Source organism: Cyphomyrmex costatus, unplaced genomic scaffold, assembly GCF_001594065.2.
Source record: "Cyphomyrmex costatus isolate MS0001 unplaced genomic scaffold, Ccosl1.0 scaffold6, whole genome shotgun sequence".
In the NCBI taxonomy this organism is placed as follows: Eukaryota; Metazoa; Arthropoda; class Insecta; order Hymenoptera; family Formicidae; genus Cyphomyrmex; species Cyphomyrmex costatus.
In genome coordinates, this window is record NW_017280155.1 from 40,086 (window position 1) to 57,667 (window position 17,582).

At 40.7% G+C, this 17,582-nt stretch overlaps 1 protein-coding gene across 4 annotated transcripts in view; it reads right to left on the reverse strand.

Moving 5' to 3' along the window:
* Positions 1 to 2,294: 2,294 nt before the first annotated feature.
* LOC108779464 (dystroglycan) overlaps positions 2,295 to 17,582 on the reverse strand; it is a 69,251-nt gene continuing 53,963 nt past the window's right edge. For 3 of the 4 annotated variants that reach the window (XM_018546903.1, XM_018546904.1, XM_018546902.1), the window contains exons 2-15: positions 11,793 to 12,166; positions 10,576 to 10,788; positions 9,735 to 9,863; positions 9,401 to 9,532; positions 8,894 to 9,238; positions 8,689 to 8,763; positions 7,876 to 8,289; positions 7,056 to 7,600; positions 6,780 to 6,975; positions 6,498 to 6,665; positions 6,176 to 6,412; positions 5,923 to 6,112; positions 5,162 to 5,842; positions 2,295 to 5,071 (exon numbers count right to left, since the gene is read on the reverse strand). In XM_018546903.1, the coding sequence (XP_018402405.1) occupies positions 4,848 to 5,071; positions 5,162 to 5,842; positions 5,923 to 6,112; positions 6,176 to 6,412; positions 6,498 to 6,665; positions 6,780 to 6,975; positions 7,056 to 7,600; positions 7,876 to 8,289; positions 8,689 to 8,763; positions 8,894 to 9,238; positions 9,401 to 9,532; positions 9,735 to 9,863; positions 10,576 to 10,788; positions 11,793 to 12,119 (3,876 nt within the window). In that variant the 5' untranslated portion in view covers positions 12,120 to 12,166 and the 3' untranslated portion in view covers positions 2,295 to 4,847. The remainder of the gene's footprint in view (positions 5,072 to 5,161; positions 5,843 to 5,922; positions 6,113 to 6,175; positions 6,413 to 6,497; positions 6,666 to 6,779; positions 6,976 to 7,055; positions 7,601 to 7,875; positions 8,290 to 8,688; positions 8,764 to 8,893; positions 9,239 to 9,400; positions 9,533 to 9,734; positions 9,864 to 10,575; positions 10,789 to 11,792; positions 12,167 to 17,582) is intronic. The other variant, XM_018546905.1, reaches the window with a different exon arrangement.

Here is a 17,582-nt window from a genome sequence, read left to right on the forward strand (position 1 = left end):
TCACTCCTAAAGAGTGAGCGCAAAGACGAATCATGCAGTATCCTAAAATGGTTTTATTAACTCTTAACTTTACACGTGTTTCTTTGTCAGTATACTAGTCTCGGAGAGATATCTGTATATGTATATCATTAATTCGACATAATTTTTTTTTCCATTGATTATTATCGAGCGTACCATTAGATGGTCCCAAGATAATCGCACGCGATCCATCTCGGGGCGCAGGCTCGGTCTGATACTTTGTATCTCTTCGTGGATTTTGGTTGTTCCATTTCCTCTCCCTCGAGATATGTCACTTAGCGAAAAACTTAGAAGATAAATCTCGATGGTTTCGTTAAACCGTCAACGGAGAAACCCGTTTGTACGAAAAATGTTCCGACCCATCCGCGAATATATCAACGCAAATATTTTCTGATATCGAAGTTTTCGCAGCGCGAATAAAAATAATCTGAAAATTCCCGTCGATATGATATTTTTAGGTGTATATTATGTATATATATTGTACAATTACGCTATTTCATTTCGAGTGATGCTTTAAAATACCTTCGTGTATGATATTTCTCTTTCTCTTCAAATAAGAGAATTAAATTCGCATAAATTGCAGATCAGTATCTAAAGCATAATCCGAAACAGAATAACATAAATGCGTGTATACGTATATAGCTATGTATACAACACGTTTTCGTATAAGCGAGATAATTCTTTTCTTTGTAATGTAATGTAATATGGAACTTTTTCACGTCGTGCCCGTCCCACGTTAGCCCGATTTTCTTTCAGAAAGCGGCCGAAAGTCACAGTCGTAAACAGCAATCCCCTCTTTTATACACACGCAATTATAAAATACTATACTTTCGATCCATTCTCACACAGGCCAGAAAAGTCGCCGCAAGCAAGTATGCTATTTGTGAAGTTTTCCTTTCTTTAACTCTCCTAGAGGAAAGTTCATCCACATGTTGTCTCTATCTTATATAAATATCGTACACGCGCCCTATTTTTATACATTACCATCATTTTCACAGTAACACAAGTTGCAGAGCGCTTAGGGGATACGCAACGACCAGAGCGATGATATGATTAGAAGCGTGATATGGACTTGTGCTTGTTTACCGCAGATCACAAACGGATGCTCCTTCCGTTTGTGACGCATCGCAAACTCTTGATTTACCATATCCATTCAAATACCGCTACGTTACTTTTCCGCCGTTAGCCGCGCATATTATTACTTTGTGAGGATCTCGCCTGAAATAATAAATAGGACTCCAGCGAGTCCGAAGCGATTTTGATTTAGCAAAGATACGGACGTCGGTGCTTTAACGTCCTCTCCACGGGCGCAGATTTATATTTATTCTTCCAACGAGGATCGCGCACAAAGGAACATCACAATCCTAAAGATAATCCTACCTTGCGACAGCAAGTGGGATTGCGTTGCATTCAAGTCTTAGCGTAAAATTTAACACAGAAGATCTTTATTCGTACATTATAAAAATAATAAGAAAACATACTTACACTTATTGGTTCACGATATGAAAGCAATCGCGTACGGGCGACAATCGCAATCTCTATTATCTCTTTCATAAAATTCTGCGATAAACAAGACGATGAAGAGGGTATATCCGCGAAGGAAAGTCTTTGACACGCGACTGCGGCCGATGATCTTTCTCGAGCGGTTTTTCACAAGGCGGTCGAGACTATGCGGTCTCTACAAGCGATAGATAAGTTTGACCAGTTTTCATACATTCGCGAGGAAAAATGAAGAATCTTCGCGCGAGTCGCGCATCACTTCCCTTACCATGTACTTAAATCCTCTACGTTATACAAAGACACGAATTAGTCATAATATTATATCGTGATAGCTTGCACATACGAAACATCCTCGTTATTATCTTACATACGTATTAATCGTCAGCATTCACACCAATATATAGGCGCGTCCGTGAACTCGTCGCTCCGCACGTCGTCCTGACGATGAACGGCGTGTACAGCTCTTCGAAAATTCAGAACGCATATGAAATTTCCTTTTCTTTTTTTTTTTTTTACTCATTTCTCGTATTTCCTTTTCAAAAATATCAGGAAACTATCGAGGTATCAAAGAAACGATTGCGTACGTACCCGTACCATATCCCGCACTCTTTCGTCGCACCGAATAAAATGAGTACGTGCACGTATATGTGTGTGTATCGTGTGTGCATTTCGCAATACGGCAGTTAAAAAATTACAAAAATCATTGTAAAGAAATGCGCCCTAAAGAGTGCGAGTCACGTTTCTTAGTGTTTTTTTTTTTTTTTTTTTTATCCTTACTAGGGTTGCTTCGAAAGTTTCCGCAAAATCGCGCGGAAATGTTCTCGTGATAAATTCATTTTCTCTCTCGAAAAAAAAAAAAGTGTTATTAAAAAACAAAATAAAGTTAGCATATTAACAATTTTAATGTAACACGACGTCTAATGCCATCTTGCGGAAATTTTCAGAACAACCTACGTATTACTTTACCTCTTCCGCTCCTTTTTAAATATTAATTATTTTTTGGCTTGGTAACTATATAAAAATCTAAATTAAATAGTCCCGTCGCTGTGTAGCGCAACACGTTTTTTATTTTTATTTTCATCCTGAGCTAAGCCTTCGATGCCAACTCACTCGTACGCATTCGTGAACAATTCGCGGATCTGAGAAATAAAAAAATATTACGGCTGTTAAGTCATAAAAATTGCAAAGCGTCGGATTGTGCGTGAAACAAACAGTGGGTCTCCTTCGTAGCAAAAAGTAAATGCTAAACAACTTGATTGGTCTGGCAGTATTTAAATTGTCTAAATAACTGCAGACTGACGTCTATCGAACGGCAAATAGGTATTAATATACATATTTATATATATATATTTATATTTGTATATATTACCTATAATTAGTTTTTTTTATCTTAGATAAGTTATCTGCATGGCCTACTGTGCCAATGGAAGCATTTGCTGTCACTTTGCAATGGCGTTGCATGTATCATAATCGTTCCTTTAAATGTCTCAAAAAACGTTTCAATTCTCTGATATTTTCTCCTTAACTAAGCAGTCGCCAAGCAAGCTAGTTTAAGTGACACTTAATTCCGTTTCATTTATCTCGCCACGAATTATCCTAAATGGAGAGTTTAGAAAAGAAATTAGAATATATAATATTATATACATAAACAGGGTGCGTCAGCTAAATCCGAACAAAATAAAATTTAAAGTTTCTGTTATATGTGACTTTGGTAGTAGATGACTGTTGGTACACGGGCAAGTATGAAATGTATAGTATAATCTCAAAATGAGTTAATGAGATCAAGTGCAACCGAAGAGCGGCGATAATTGAAGCGCTTCGCGCCGGACGTTCGCCGACCGAAATTATTCGGATACCCGTGGTCGCCCGTTTACATCTTGGGGATGTCCCCATAATAATCAAGACAAAGCTTCCGGCTAATGTATACGTCCTTAGTGTCATCTCCAATGAAAGTGACATTATGTCGCCTTATTTTTCTTTTTTAAGGAAAAGTCATCACGAAGGAAGTTTACCTCCGGATTCTGAGGACTGTAGAGAAGCCATGGATGGAAACTACGGCCTCTGGAAGGCCGCACAGTTTTCGACAAGACGGCACACCAGCTCACAAGCCATTTAGTGCAAAATTAGTTTTCTGACAACGTAGACGTATTTTGGTCCAAGGAATTCTGACGTCTCAAAATAGTTTAGATTTAAACCCTCTAGATTATTTCGTTTGGAGCGCTATTGAAAGAGTGTCTAACAAGCACCCCAATCCTTCAAGCCGCTATTGAAGCAGCATTCATGAATTTAGATAAGAAGCTGTTAAAAAGAGCTTGTATCTTAGGCAAAGGATCGAGGCAGTGATTGCAGCAAATGGAAGTTATATTGAGTGATAGAACTCAGAAAGGATCCCTCGAGTGATGTACAAAAAAAATTGTTGTATATGTTCAAGTTTTTTCTGAATAAAATGACATTTTAATAAACTATTTGTTCGGATTTAGCTGACGCACCCTGTATATATCTCGAAACTTTCTCGCTTGGCAACACACTATGCATTTGTCGTTCTGGCAGTGATATACGTTGTAGGTGCGTAATATAATTATTTCGTTAAATCCGTCGTTCTTGATACCTGGAGACTCTCTGTATACAGTAATTGCGATAAATCCGTAGAACCGTATTAATTATACGTACGATTGTTATTCACAATCGAATACCCTTATTGCTTAATAAATGGCACTGATTATTGAAATATTTATGAGTATCGTTGCTGTCTCGAATCTACAAAGTCGAATAAAGTACGTTTATTTCCTATCGCTGTCTCGGTTCTACAACGATCTAAACTAAATTCGCGTATCAAGTTCGGAGCAGTGGATCCTTCCCTACAATTGAATTCTTTACGAAAGGCAACACGTGATTTGTATTCCCATACTCCCTAGAAAATCTTTCCTTTTTCTTTCGCGTGAAATATAGATGATTAAGAGAGTGTATGTCGATCTCGCGAATATCGACTAAGGAATATTTTTTTCTTTTTTTTTTTTTTCGTAAAATCGATGGTGAGATGTGCCGTTGTTGATACATATATAAAATAAGTAAAAACGCGCGTAAATTCGGAGAATGTTCTCGCGGAAGAGTCTTCCATTCACGCTTTGCAAAGCAGTATATTGTCTCATACCGGGTGAATGGAGAAGGGCTTTCGTTTAAACGTCGCTATAAACGTTCAGAGTCCCACGATCGTCATCGTCGCCAATTCGTGATTGCTTTTTATAATTAATTTGGTTTTGCTTGTGTATCGGTGAGTCTCCGAGCATTGCTAGCATATATTTTCGCGTAGGCGAGTGTACCGTATTTTGTTAGGGAGGCACGTAGGGAGGTGGTTTCCTGTACGTTGGAGTAGGTTTGGGACGATTTTGTCGATTGGTGTCACGGTTCGTGGCGAATGGCGGCGGTGGTTGGTACGGTTCCTCGGAGTTCTCCTTAGGCAACATCGGCACATCAGCGCCGTCCTCGGTTTTCTGATACTCGGGCGGTGGAAGAGGTGGTTTTTCTTCCTTCAGAATTACGGGTGACTTATTGCCTAAAATCACGCAAAGTGTCAGTGAGAGACAGATATATATATATATATATTGTCAAATTTTCCACTAATTTATTGTTAAATAATCGTTACCAGGATCAGGTTTCTCTTCCAGCTCGTCCTGGAAAATCACGGGAATTCCTTTGTTCCGGAAACTCTGCCGCTCGTCATCTTGTTCACTGACGCTCATCTTTCCACTACGTCTTCGCTTGTGTAGCACGCATGCGATTATTCCCGCCAGAATAAGCATAGCGGCGATAATGATCGCTGGCAGGACAAAGGTGAGAAGATAATCATCATGGAACGCGCCAACGGATGTCGAATCGTCCACTGGTGGCACGTGGCTATCCGGCGAGTGAACACCCGTTAATTCACCAAGGCAGATTCCCATGGGAATCACCGTGATCTGCTTCACCGGGAATTTCAAACCCATCACGTCCAACACCTCGTCTGTTACGGAGCGTCGATCGTTATCGCTCTTCACAAGCACGGATCGCAGCCTGTTGACTTCGTCGTGGGCACAATACGACGTAGGTAGAGTTCTGTTGTGCCATGTGATGACGGTACTGCCGTTTGAGATGTTGTGCAGCAAGATAGCGTTCGTGTCTCTGTCCCCGTAGAGATCACGCAGTTTCTCGATAAAATTACGCTTCTGAAGTGCAGAATGCGCAAAAGAATCGTAAGAAATATCTAGCGTCATCGAGAATTCTACCGTGTGTGCCATGGGAGGTGCTGAATGAACGACAACGACCAATCCATCTGTGGCACTCGCACCTAGGAAATATCAATTGTTAATTATTCAATCGTTATAAATGTTTTCAATTTTATAAAATAGAATATATATCCCCTTTTACCTTCTTTATCGACGACAACTAACTGATATTCTTTACGGCCAATGTCGGTAATCATTGGCACGCCGTAAAATTCTTGATTCTTGCTGTCAAACTGCAGCCACTCGTAAGATGGAATAGGTCTTCGATCGATAGTTAAAAGTGACATCTTCATATTTCGTGACGATCCATCCTCAGCATCAAAGAATGTATCCTATAAAAAATATAGACAATTATCCACATTGTTGGCATTGATAAAAATTAATGAAACACATACTTCTGGCACTTTAAACACGAGTAATTGGCCAACTGTCGCATTAACATGATCAACTTGATTCCTCGGTACCGGCGGGAAATTCACTTTCGGCTCTTCGGTAGAGACTTTTGGTATCTCGGGACGATTCATATCTTCGCATTGTCCAATACCTTGAAACACGACACGCTTTACCCTGATTTCTGGAGCAAGAACTGCTTTTAGAGAAGCTGATGGATCTCCATCACTGTCGATGAGTACCTATAATAACACATACATACCATTTTGTTTAAATCTGTGTAATTTATTCTAAAAGAAAGAGATGATAGCAATTGTGCGTGCTTACGCGCAATAATCTGTTTATATGTTCTCTCGGACACTCGCTACTTCTTGGAAGACTATCATTAGTCCATATGAAAATGGCTTGTTCACGATCAGTATTGATATCGATGGAACGAACTGTGATATGCTGGGTGTCTCTGTCTCCATAAAGTTCAGCCAAGCTTCGGATTACCTATAATCGAAAGACGATTAAAACAAAAATAGTTATTACAATAGAATTTAGAAGATACAGTAGGATCAAGTTGTAGCCATTTATACGTATTATATGTATATGATATATACACACCTCGAGTTCCCAATCGACATCTGTTGGAAATTCGATTCGTTTATCGATTTTCAAGTAAATGCTAAATTCGTGATTGACGCTACGACTCAGCTTATGTTGTTGAACATGAATATCGAGACTGTCAGTAACGTTGGCACCTTCTCTATCCATAGCAACCAGTTCATAATTCCAGGTAGATATGTCATTCTCGAGAGGTCTGTGGATAGAGAATTTGTAGAATAAAACATGTTCTGCTTTGTCTAAGAAATAAATATAAGAAACGTTGTATAAACTTACAATCCATAAACTTCCTGAGTATGATGATTGAATTGAAGCCAGTGTGTTGTTTTGAGTGGCACACCTTGCCAGTACAAACTCAACTTTAGGCTCCTCGTGTTACCATCTTCCAAATCGGTGAAGGTGTCGGCCGGAATGACATAACTCAATGGTTTACCGGCAGTCACTGGTATTTTCTTTAATCTCCTATCGCGTCTCGGTGGGAAGTTGGCTTGACCATACTCGATACTCTCCGTAGTAATTCGAGCTGTTGTCGTTGTTGTGGTGGTTGTAGGTGCCGCGGTAGTTGTAGTTGTCGTAGTCGTGCTTGTGGTGCTTATGGTCGTGCTAGTAGTGGACGGTGTTGTGCTCGATATCGTTGTGCGAAGATCCGATGTTGATGGCATCGTAGTTGTCTCATTCGTTACGATTACAGGTATAATAGTAGAAGCGCTAACATTCGTTATGACTGCAGGTGAAGGAGTGGTGGTAGTGGTTTTAACGTCCGTGACGATGAATGTTGGTACAGTAGTTGGTTCTTTCATGGAAGTCGTAGTTTGTTCCGACTAGGCGAGAAAAGATTGCATATCAAAATGCATGACGAATTACTGCGTTGAGAAGAGTGGAGTAGTAATTATATCGATGTGAGAAATTTGCATAATAACGGTAGAATATTTAAGCTGCTATTAACCCGCCATTGATAATAGACGATATATTAAGACGATAACAATTTGTCTCAGCGAAGCGACAAACTGGCACGCTACAGCGCGAGGAAGTTGGTGTGTATAGCGGCGTGAACTATTATACAAATGAGAGAAGCGTTAAAGCACGTAAGCATTACCTCTTCCGTCGTAACATTAGTAATACCGACGATCTCCGTCTCGATTTTGTCGAAGACACTAGTCTGGGTGGCCGATGTGCTAAAAGGCGGCAAAGTGGTTGCAGGAGGAGGAGTCGTAGTAATGTCCGAAGGAATAGTTGGTAAAACGGTAACGGGTTCGGCGGGTTCCACGGGTTTCGTTTTCTCCGTCGACGATTCTTCATCCGTAGTCTCTGATCGCGGAGATTCTATCGATGGAGCTACAGCGGTGGAGATACTAGCTGTTGCTGTTATATCAGCCGATGTGATGGTCGTTGTAGTGCTACTAGTAGAGGTTACGGTCGTTGGCGTGGCTTGAGTGGTAGTTGTCGTCGTAGTGGTGGAGGTAGTTGTAGTTGTTGATGGTGATGATGTAGTAAGTTCAGTGGTTCTTGTCTGCGAAATCGTTAGTAGATGCGATGTATGGCACGAAATACGAGTGGTTAGTTACGTTTGAAGGGACCAACAAGTTGTACAAGTAGAGACCAAGTATCAGGCTTTCGTCTGCGGATAGATTTTCGCGACGCAATCTGTACAGCACACTTTTGAACGCACGTATGCACGGACACGGAGTATACAGTTTGCGAAAACGAAATAGAGGCCAGCGTTAAAATACACAATACCCAGTAGCTATTCTAAACTTTTAAAGCGCATCGGTTTCCCCGCAAGCGGTATGGCAAATGGCGAATGAGGAGTGCAAAAATCTTAATGTCGAACCGGAGTAGAGTCATGGTATCTCGAATATAAACGTTCATCAAAGGAAATCAATCGTGTTTGATTCCACAAGACACTTACTGTAGTTGTAGTTTTATTTTCCAATTCACTTTGACTCATTCTCGGTATTATCTCTTGCCCATCGATGTCTTCGCCCTGAAAGGAATAACGTATATGGATTAAAAATATTCAATCATTGCGTTTATTTCTGCACATCTCATATTTATTTCAATATTCATTAAAAACAATATGATTGTGGCAAGTCACTCTTACTATAGCAACTCACCTTCCAACCGATCGTCTCCTCGCCGTGATGATGCCGGTGCGGATGTTTCGAGTCTGGTACGTAAGTCGGCGATACGCCGAGGTTATCATCGTTATCATCTTCCTCGTTCTCCTCGTCATAATCACCATCGTAGTCGTCATCGTAACCGCCATAATCGTCCGAATCGCCGTAATCGCCGGAACCAGTTTCTCGTCTGTTTCTCAGGAAGGAGTTCAAGTCCGTTCTGACACGCCACGACAGCACAGGAAGCTGCAGAACTTCTGCTAGAGTACCGTCCTTCGCCTGCTCACGTAATTGTTTCACCAACTCTGTTTGATGTTTCCATAAGTGACCGTCGCAGCCAACCTACGAACGCACATAGATGTAACCGATTTGTCTCTTAATCGGTGAGATTTCAAAAAATGAGATATTGTAAAAAATAACAACAACAAATTGTGTAAAATATGTCGTAGTTAAATATCGTTGCACATATCAAATAACCGTTAAAAAATTAATTTCGAATCTCACCTGCCATTGAATGGTAGTTAAATGACTCTCTTTGTTTTTGTGATGCCTAACATTCCCGGGTCCGGTAAAAATGACGGAGGAATCCAGTGCAGTGACATCCTTGATACTTTGGGAATGCATCGAGAATGCGCTCTAAAGAACGTAAAAATGAAAATCTTATAGATTCTTAAGGAAAACAAAAGACTTTCAATAAAACAACCAATTGAATAATTTTTGTAATCACTTTTTAAAAAATAATAAATATGATTTTTCTCAATCTCTCTAAAGTACAGATTATGTCTCGAAGGAACGCAAGGAGAATTTAACGATTAATTTCAAATGGTAGAATCAATACCGTGTGCATTCCCAGAAATCCGGCGAGATTTTCGATGGCATTCACCCTAATGGTAGGCGACAGTTGGTCCATCCGCGCATCCAGCAGAATTGTGAGGATCGTCTGGTCCTCTCCGTCGTCGCAATGCGTCTGCAATTAGGATCGCACTATTTCACATCAGTCGCCAACTTTCCGCCAACTTTCCGCCAACTTTCCACCAACTTACGAATACCAACATGCGAAATTTCAAAAAGATCGAGGTCGCCTTGCAATCGCGGTATGTGTAACTGCACGAGAGAGGACGCGTTATGCACGTAGCGACATCAATTGGCGTCAATCAGTTAAAGTCCGCGACGAGTAATGTCTTTACGACATTTAAACGCAACGATGCGATTGCAATGGGCGACCGCGCCGCTCTGACGGATTTATATCACGCATGGCTTGGGATTCCTCTATAAATTCATCAAACACAAATTTTATCGTTCGCGACTAAATTACGAGTTGAAAAATATTATACATATATATCATCCGGAGAAGTAGATATTTTTTCAGTTTTTCAAACGTTATTTTATTTTGCTCTTTATCAAGGTCTGCACGCAGTAACGCTTTTCGCTGACAGATTAAACGTACCCATGGAACGCGTTCACCAAAAGTTCACCCTTTTGTATACGCCTTTTTATCTTTAAGTTCTATTAATCATTAGTAAATGGAAGGCACGTACCTACAGCGGGGACCTGTTGTTCGACTTGGATAAGAAACTTGAAACGTTGCCAACGATACGTTTTCGCAGCTAACGATCCTCTCGCTGGTTCGTTGTTCGCATTCTCGTTACGCTGAGTTAACGTTTATCGACATAACTCACCTTGCCGTCCTTATGCTTGAGTTCCTCTAGCTTCTCAGGTATAACTTGCACGACGAATTGATCCTTGGCGGTGTCATGGTGCTTGCCGACAGCCGTGACGCTCAGGTGATAATTGCCCATGTCCTTCTTTGACGGCACGCCCAAGAGAGTGAAGACGGCGTCGTCCCAGTGCATCCATTGCGGTAAACGATCGCGATCTGCGGTCTCGTGAACCTAATGCGTTTTTAGCGTGTGAAAACCATATTCCCCCGCTGCTGTTCCTCTCGAGAGGATAATTATTCGTGGCAGTCTTTGCGTCGAGGTATCATGCAAACTTTTGAATAGTCTTCGCACGAATGGAAAGAGCGTGTCCCGTTGCCCGAATAATTTCGAGGACAAAGGGAAGACTAGGGCCATTCAACCTAAGAAGGATTTCCGGCGATGAGATTCGCCAAGGAGACGGCGGGGAGTAAATTGAATCGCAAATATGGATTCAACGAGAGATGTCGAGTCGGCAGAGAGGGAAGAAAATGACAGATGTGAGGACAAGCAAATCAATAGCATTCAAGCAGCGGCGGGCATCGTTGACGGCGCTATGAGGCTCGACAAATACGAAAGAAGGACGTTCTCAAGTAGTCTAAATCGTAGTTTTTATCTCGGACGAACAATGAATACAAATACTTGAGATTTTTTCTTCCTCCTCGTACAAAAAGATCTTTCTATGAGACACAGACGCGTTCGTGTGTAATTCGCTAACACAATTTATTAGCGCTATACGTATCTAGTGAAAGAATGCCGTATTCTCTAGTTAAAGGTGATTCTTTTTTTAGGCTCGGGTTTTAATTTTCTGATTAATTTGCGGTTAAACTTCATAATAATGTAAAAATTGCATTCTTCTATCATTGAACTAATGATTTGATGAGTAATATTTAAAGATACTACTGCAAAACCGTTAGTTTAGCAATTAATTGTAGGTATAGAAAAATACAATTATTATATTATCAAGTTAAGTCACAAGTTAACTAGAAAATCAAAAATCAAGCCTTATATAAAGTTTCAGAATTGATACGAGAATCTTTGCGGAAGCCCACTTTGGAGATTTAATTTAATTTAAAATTCGAGTAACGTAGGACGGATATTTTTCTCATCAGGGACTCGTAGTAGTGCAGAAGTCGAGTAGAGAGATGGTCTTCCGGTCACGTTCGCGGTCGAAGAATAAGTCGCGTCGCCGAACTTACCTCATAAAAATCCACGCTTCCCGAAAAAGCTTGCCGCGGTATTTTCATCCTGAAGATGTGGCCGACCGGGACGACGGAGTCCGGCACGCCCCATGCCCTTTCGACCCGAGAGCCGTGCCTCCTACCATCACGAGATCCGTGCTCGTAACGATCGGATCGGCCGTGAGACGAATGATGATTTATCAGGACGGAGCCAACGGGTACGTTGTCATTGTCGTTGTCTTCACCGACATCGTCAAAAACCAGGTCGTCCTCTTGCAGACTGAGGCCCAATGAGAGAGGCAGCAGGAGTAGGACGCACGCGAGGATGTAAGGATGCTTCTTCATGTTTCGGGGGAGTTCTCAGTCACTGATACCATACCATGCTGCTACGCCTGCAATCAGTCAAATCACGTCCATTCAGTCACGACATCGAGAACGATGTCAGTGTCGTAATAATTAACGCGCGCGGTTAATTCCGATGTATAATCCCGATTGCTAAAACGGGGACACACTCTGGTGAAACGAGATCATCACGAATTGAGCCTCCTCAAAATGTCACAAGATCGAACACACACTTTTCCATATTATTCATCTCAAATTGAGATAAACGACCGTCTCTCTTCGCCACATTGTTTGACGCATTAAAAAACTCTCTTTCATGTAAAATAATCAACGCATTCTAACAATATAATGAGTTACCTGCACTGAGAAAAAGACTTGAGTGAATATAATATTTATTCCACTAAAATAAATTTTTATTTAAATTAAAGGCGAAATCAAAATTTTATTCTTAGCAAATAAACAATCTATTTTACTTTTTTACAGTTAATTAGAAGAGTGAGATGCACTTTACAGAAATATTCCGTCAACATGCATTTTTTTATACCCAATAAATATTAAAGTCACAAGTAACATCTGCTTTTGAATTTTTCAACTATGACTAACAATATTTTTTACCGAAAATTATAATTCTTTGTCTGAAGACAAATGTAATGTTTGAAAGATCGCGATGACGTATGAAATGAAATATAATCAAATGCGATGCAATTGAATAGAATAAAGGCGTGTTGTACCGATCGATGAACGCCGATAACCAGACGCCAGCTGATAATTATGCTTGGATACATCTGTTTTAGGTTCGGCTCGAGACTAATGGAACATTTTCGTAATCGGGAGAGCAAGCGCATGCATCCAATGGTGTCCAATGATAGCCAATAAACGCCTCACCATTATCTTTTTGTTTCCCTTTACCGCTCGTACCGTCGAGCTACCGTTTCATTAATCGGCGCGACCGAACAATGAGTAAGCTGACAGGTTAAGCCGTTGGATTCTCTCTCGCCGGTGAACCGGTGAACCGTCGATAAAACCGAGAGATTCAGTTTTATCAAAACGCGACTCGTATCTCTTGCACACATATTTCGATCGCAGACGATCGATACGTTACTATTTCGGTAACATCTGCTGAAATTGTCCGGGAAGGCTGAATAATTCGGAATAAATGGAATAGTTGAAATAATGCTTCGGACGATTTTTTTTCCTGATCGGCTTTATCGTCGCGTGACAAATCGAGCAAATTAATCGAAACGAGGACACACTAGTCAGTTTATATAGAGAACTCATCGCTATAGGCCAGTTTAATCGCGCGGAAGTTGTGCATGTCGTGTGCGACATTTATCGAACTCTTCGATCGGCCGTGACAACGATAAGGAAAATTCCGATTAAGCGCTTCGAGGTTGCGGTAGAAATCAGATCGCAAATCATATTTATAGTCACCAATAATAGAAATGAAACTTTAATAGGAAAGACACGATGTCTTAGAACTGCAGAGAGTGCAGAAAGAAACGACCGCGATTGTTCGCGCGTCGCTTTCAAGGACCGAGAACTGCGCGCGGTCTCTGTCTGTCAGTTATGTAGATATATATAAGAGTTTGGATCGCGCATTAATCGCGCTGATGAAAACGAGGGCAACGCGAAACTCTCGCCGGAACGACTGCGAGAAGACGGTCAACGGACCGCGAAGGTGGGTGTAGACAATTGAGTTTATGCCCGCATTTACGTGCGTTCGCACGGGGCGAGATATATAGCGCAGTGAGCTCATTACTCCTCACTACACCGCGATCCGACACAGCTGCCTTAATAAAAGTATATAGTGGAAAAGGCTATAGCGATGCACGCAAAGACAGTTCCTTCATGATTTTATAATAATTCTCTTCAAGAGTCTATTACGCCCAGAACTATATGGACACAGAACTATAAGCGGCTATGAGTCGCTCGTTTTACGTGCGGCATTGTCGACAAGTTACTTATTTAACGAGCCGACTTCCCTCGCATCGCGTGACACAAATATTGAATCCTGATATCACACCGACGAGCCGTGATTTTTACAGGATGGGCACACACGGTTGGTGCATGCTGACCGATCGTAGGTAGATGAGCGTGTCAAACGATTTAAAAGTCCGCGCGGAAAATGAACGCGGAAGAGAAGAGCGTTTAATCACAATAGGGATTGCAAAACGATCGCTCTTGTATGCGTCCACCCTCGCGTCGCGAATCCCCACGCCGGACTTAATACGATTTCACGGTCGCGATACCACGGTGCAACACGAGAGAACGAATATTTATCAAAGCTTAACGATCGAATATCGCGATTGTTCGAACGCGAGAGGAGCGTTGTTTGATTGTCCGGCGAACGCGATGTGATTTTCCTGCTCTGATCCCTCTGGAGGATTCCGGGAATACGATATTTCGATAAAATATATGTTCGATAATAATATATGTGTACTCCGATCGCGTTATGTGCACGTGAAAAATTGTATGTTGCTTGAAAAAAGGATAAAGAAGTATTCAAAGGATATCTTTTCATGAAAACGTTATTTATGTTGAAATATAAAAAAAATCAATACAGAAATACTGAAAATTATATTCTGTTTTAATTATATACACTTAAACTGGTTGCTGGAATGCCAAAACTTTTAGTATTACTCATCACACTTGAGATTCCTGTGTGCTAGTAAAATCAATGACTGCAGGACAAGCAGCTTTGCAATTTAATTTAATATAATTAGTCTTCCTCATTGTATGTGGATCTGAATGTAATGTCATGTTAAAGAAATTCACCATTTACAGTTGCAAAGCTGATGTTTCTGTTGAACGCAGCTCTACATATCTAACCGTTTGACGCGTAACATTTTTCACACTCTCTGATATATTCGCCGACACGTACCCTTTGACTCGCATCCGTATAATTATTCCTCCATTGAACGCGCGAGAGATTTTGCCGCGTGCTCGAGACCTTGTCTCGAGTCTTCCTGTACGGTATGCGAGGCGTAAATGCATCGCTGCAGGTGCAACGTGCCGTCGCGTCGCCGCGAGACCCGCGTGCGATGAATACAGAGGAACAGCGAGACCAGGGCCGATATAGACGCCGGGGAGTCGAACGGAAGTGCATAAGGAGAACGTGGAAATCGATAGCTCCGTAATCCCAAGAAACGACGCGCGGCGCGGAGTACGGCGTATATTCGGCGTCGCGGCTCATTGAGCACCGACCTAACACGTGTACCACGATTTGTTCGGAACTAGTTTACCACAAATCCCATGACACGAGCGGCACTAAGATCCCCACCACGATACTTCTCTCCTGTCGTACAAAGGCGTCCATATTAATAACAGAAAGCACTACGTTAAATCCATTCATACAGTACCGCCGCGTTGAGTTCATTGATAAAATCAAAGCACGCATTTTATTTCTTTTCTCGAAAGCCGCTTACATAGGTCTCTCTCTCTCTCTCTCTCGAGTCAGTGACCTTAAACGGATTAATCGATGCTGTCCCACGCGAGCGTATCGCCGACGATATCCAGAGACGCGATACGAATTCCGCTCGTCGTGAACGGGAAGAGGAGCGCCTTCCTATAAAGATTGAGAAGCGGTGAGAAGTATGAACAGAGAGGAACATTCTCATTTAATAATACTACAATAATATTATTTATCACGCGAGCGACTTTGCTGAATCCTGGCGCCAACATGCAAGAATAAACAGTTGACTTTATGCTGATAGTTATTTGTGAAAGTTTAAACATCGTCGTCAGGGGTCTGCATGGAGAATGGAATTTTTAAAAGACGTCGGAGCGTCGTATGGATATCATCCGGTTCCCTCGCAATCTAAATTTAAAGCGACAACGCGACGTCGCGCGCGTAGAATTTTCTTTCTCGCGCCAGATTCTTCCGTATCTTCGGACAAATAAAGATACACACGAAAAAAGGTAGTAAGGTGTAAGCAATAGAAAATCCAAAATGTCTATTTGCTTACTTTTACTTCAGTTTCTTTGTACGCCATATATGCTGAAAAAAAAAATTTATTAAATCTTGACAAATATTTCTTTGAATGGTACTAAGTAAGCATCTACTTGCAGTAAATTACTCAATAAAAATAATAGTTAAATTAATGATCTTTGTATCAAATGAATATAGGTTTACACTTAATATACTGTTTTAATGTAGTTTTTAATCAAAGGAAAGAGTCTAAAAGTAGCGCATGACGTAGAATCTGACGTGTATAGATAGATTCAGTTTCGGATCTTCAAAAACGACTCCAAATATTAGAAAAAAAAATGACGAGCACAGTAATCGCCGTGCACAACGTATAATAGTATGCAAGAGCGCATTGATACGCTCGGGACGACTCTAATTATAGATATCGTATCACTGGTGCATTTATCCCCGTTAGCAACGCTCTGTTGCGTAACGCGTAACATCGTTATGCACGTGATTCACGCTCACGGACAAGTCAACCGCGGCCAATAATATCAATCGTCGTCGCCATCATATCGAATGTATTTTTCCCTGCCGAGAAACTCCCGCCGCAAAATGATGACAACTTTGACCGGAAGAGTGTCATGGCTTTCTAATGAGTTTCGGCCCGTCTCGAGTATTGTCGCGATAACCGCTTTTCGTGGGCTCGTCTACGCACAGAGGCCAACGTTTACACAACCTTTATTCTTCCAGATGCTGTTGCGCCAGTCTTGGAAATACAAAGACATTACCCTCTTTTTACTCAATGTTAAAAACAACATCCCGTTTTAGCGTTAATCATGTGATAAGCTTCCTACACGGAGAAAATGTAATATAGAATTCTAGTAAATTTTATAGAATTGGCGAGTTTATATATGTAGATAAAAGCGCCCACTTATTTAAAATATAGGGTGCGAGTTTTTAAATTCATCGATTGATCAATCGCATTGTGCGCAGATGTAATTTTGTTCTGTAAAAGCTACAGTTTGCGCATAATGCGATTAATCGATAATTTAAAAAATTTGCCCGTATTTTTCTGGTAAATATAAGCGAATAAGTTTAGCAGATTTAGCTATACTGATGTAAAGTATTTTCTATAAATTACTATATCATCATTATACATCTCGATAGAATTTATTATACTTTAATCGACGAGTATTTTTGCTTTTCCGCTGACAAAATTTATTTTACTATACAATAAAAAATACAAGTGAATAAAGTTTTAAGAATTGTTCGTATTCATGCAGTCTTGAGTATGTATGATTAGTTTAATGTAAGGAATAATGACTTGAATAGATTTACTAACCGTAACGTATTTTTTATCTTAGTATTTTTAGGCAAGTAAAGTTTGTCATAAGTATAGCAAAAATAACGAGAACATTTTTATTAGCTCCGTAAAGCAAAAATTAATCAATTCATTTTATTCTACGTAGCGCAATAACATCGCGCGATGAGTGACGCGGATAACAAGCTCAGCGAGTAATATGATTTTATTCGACCGGAAATTAAACAAATTGTAT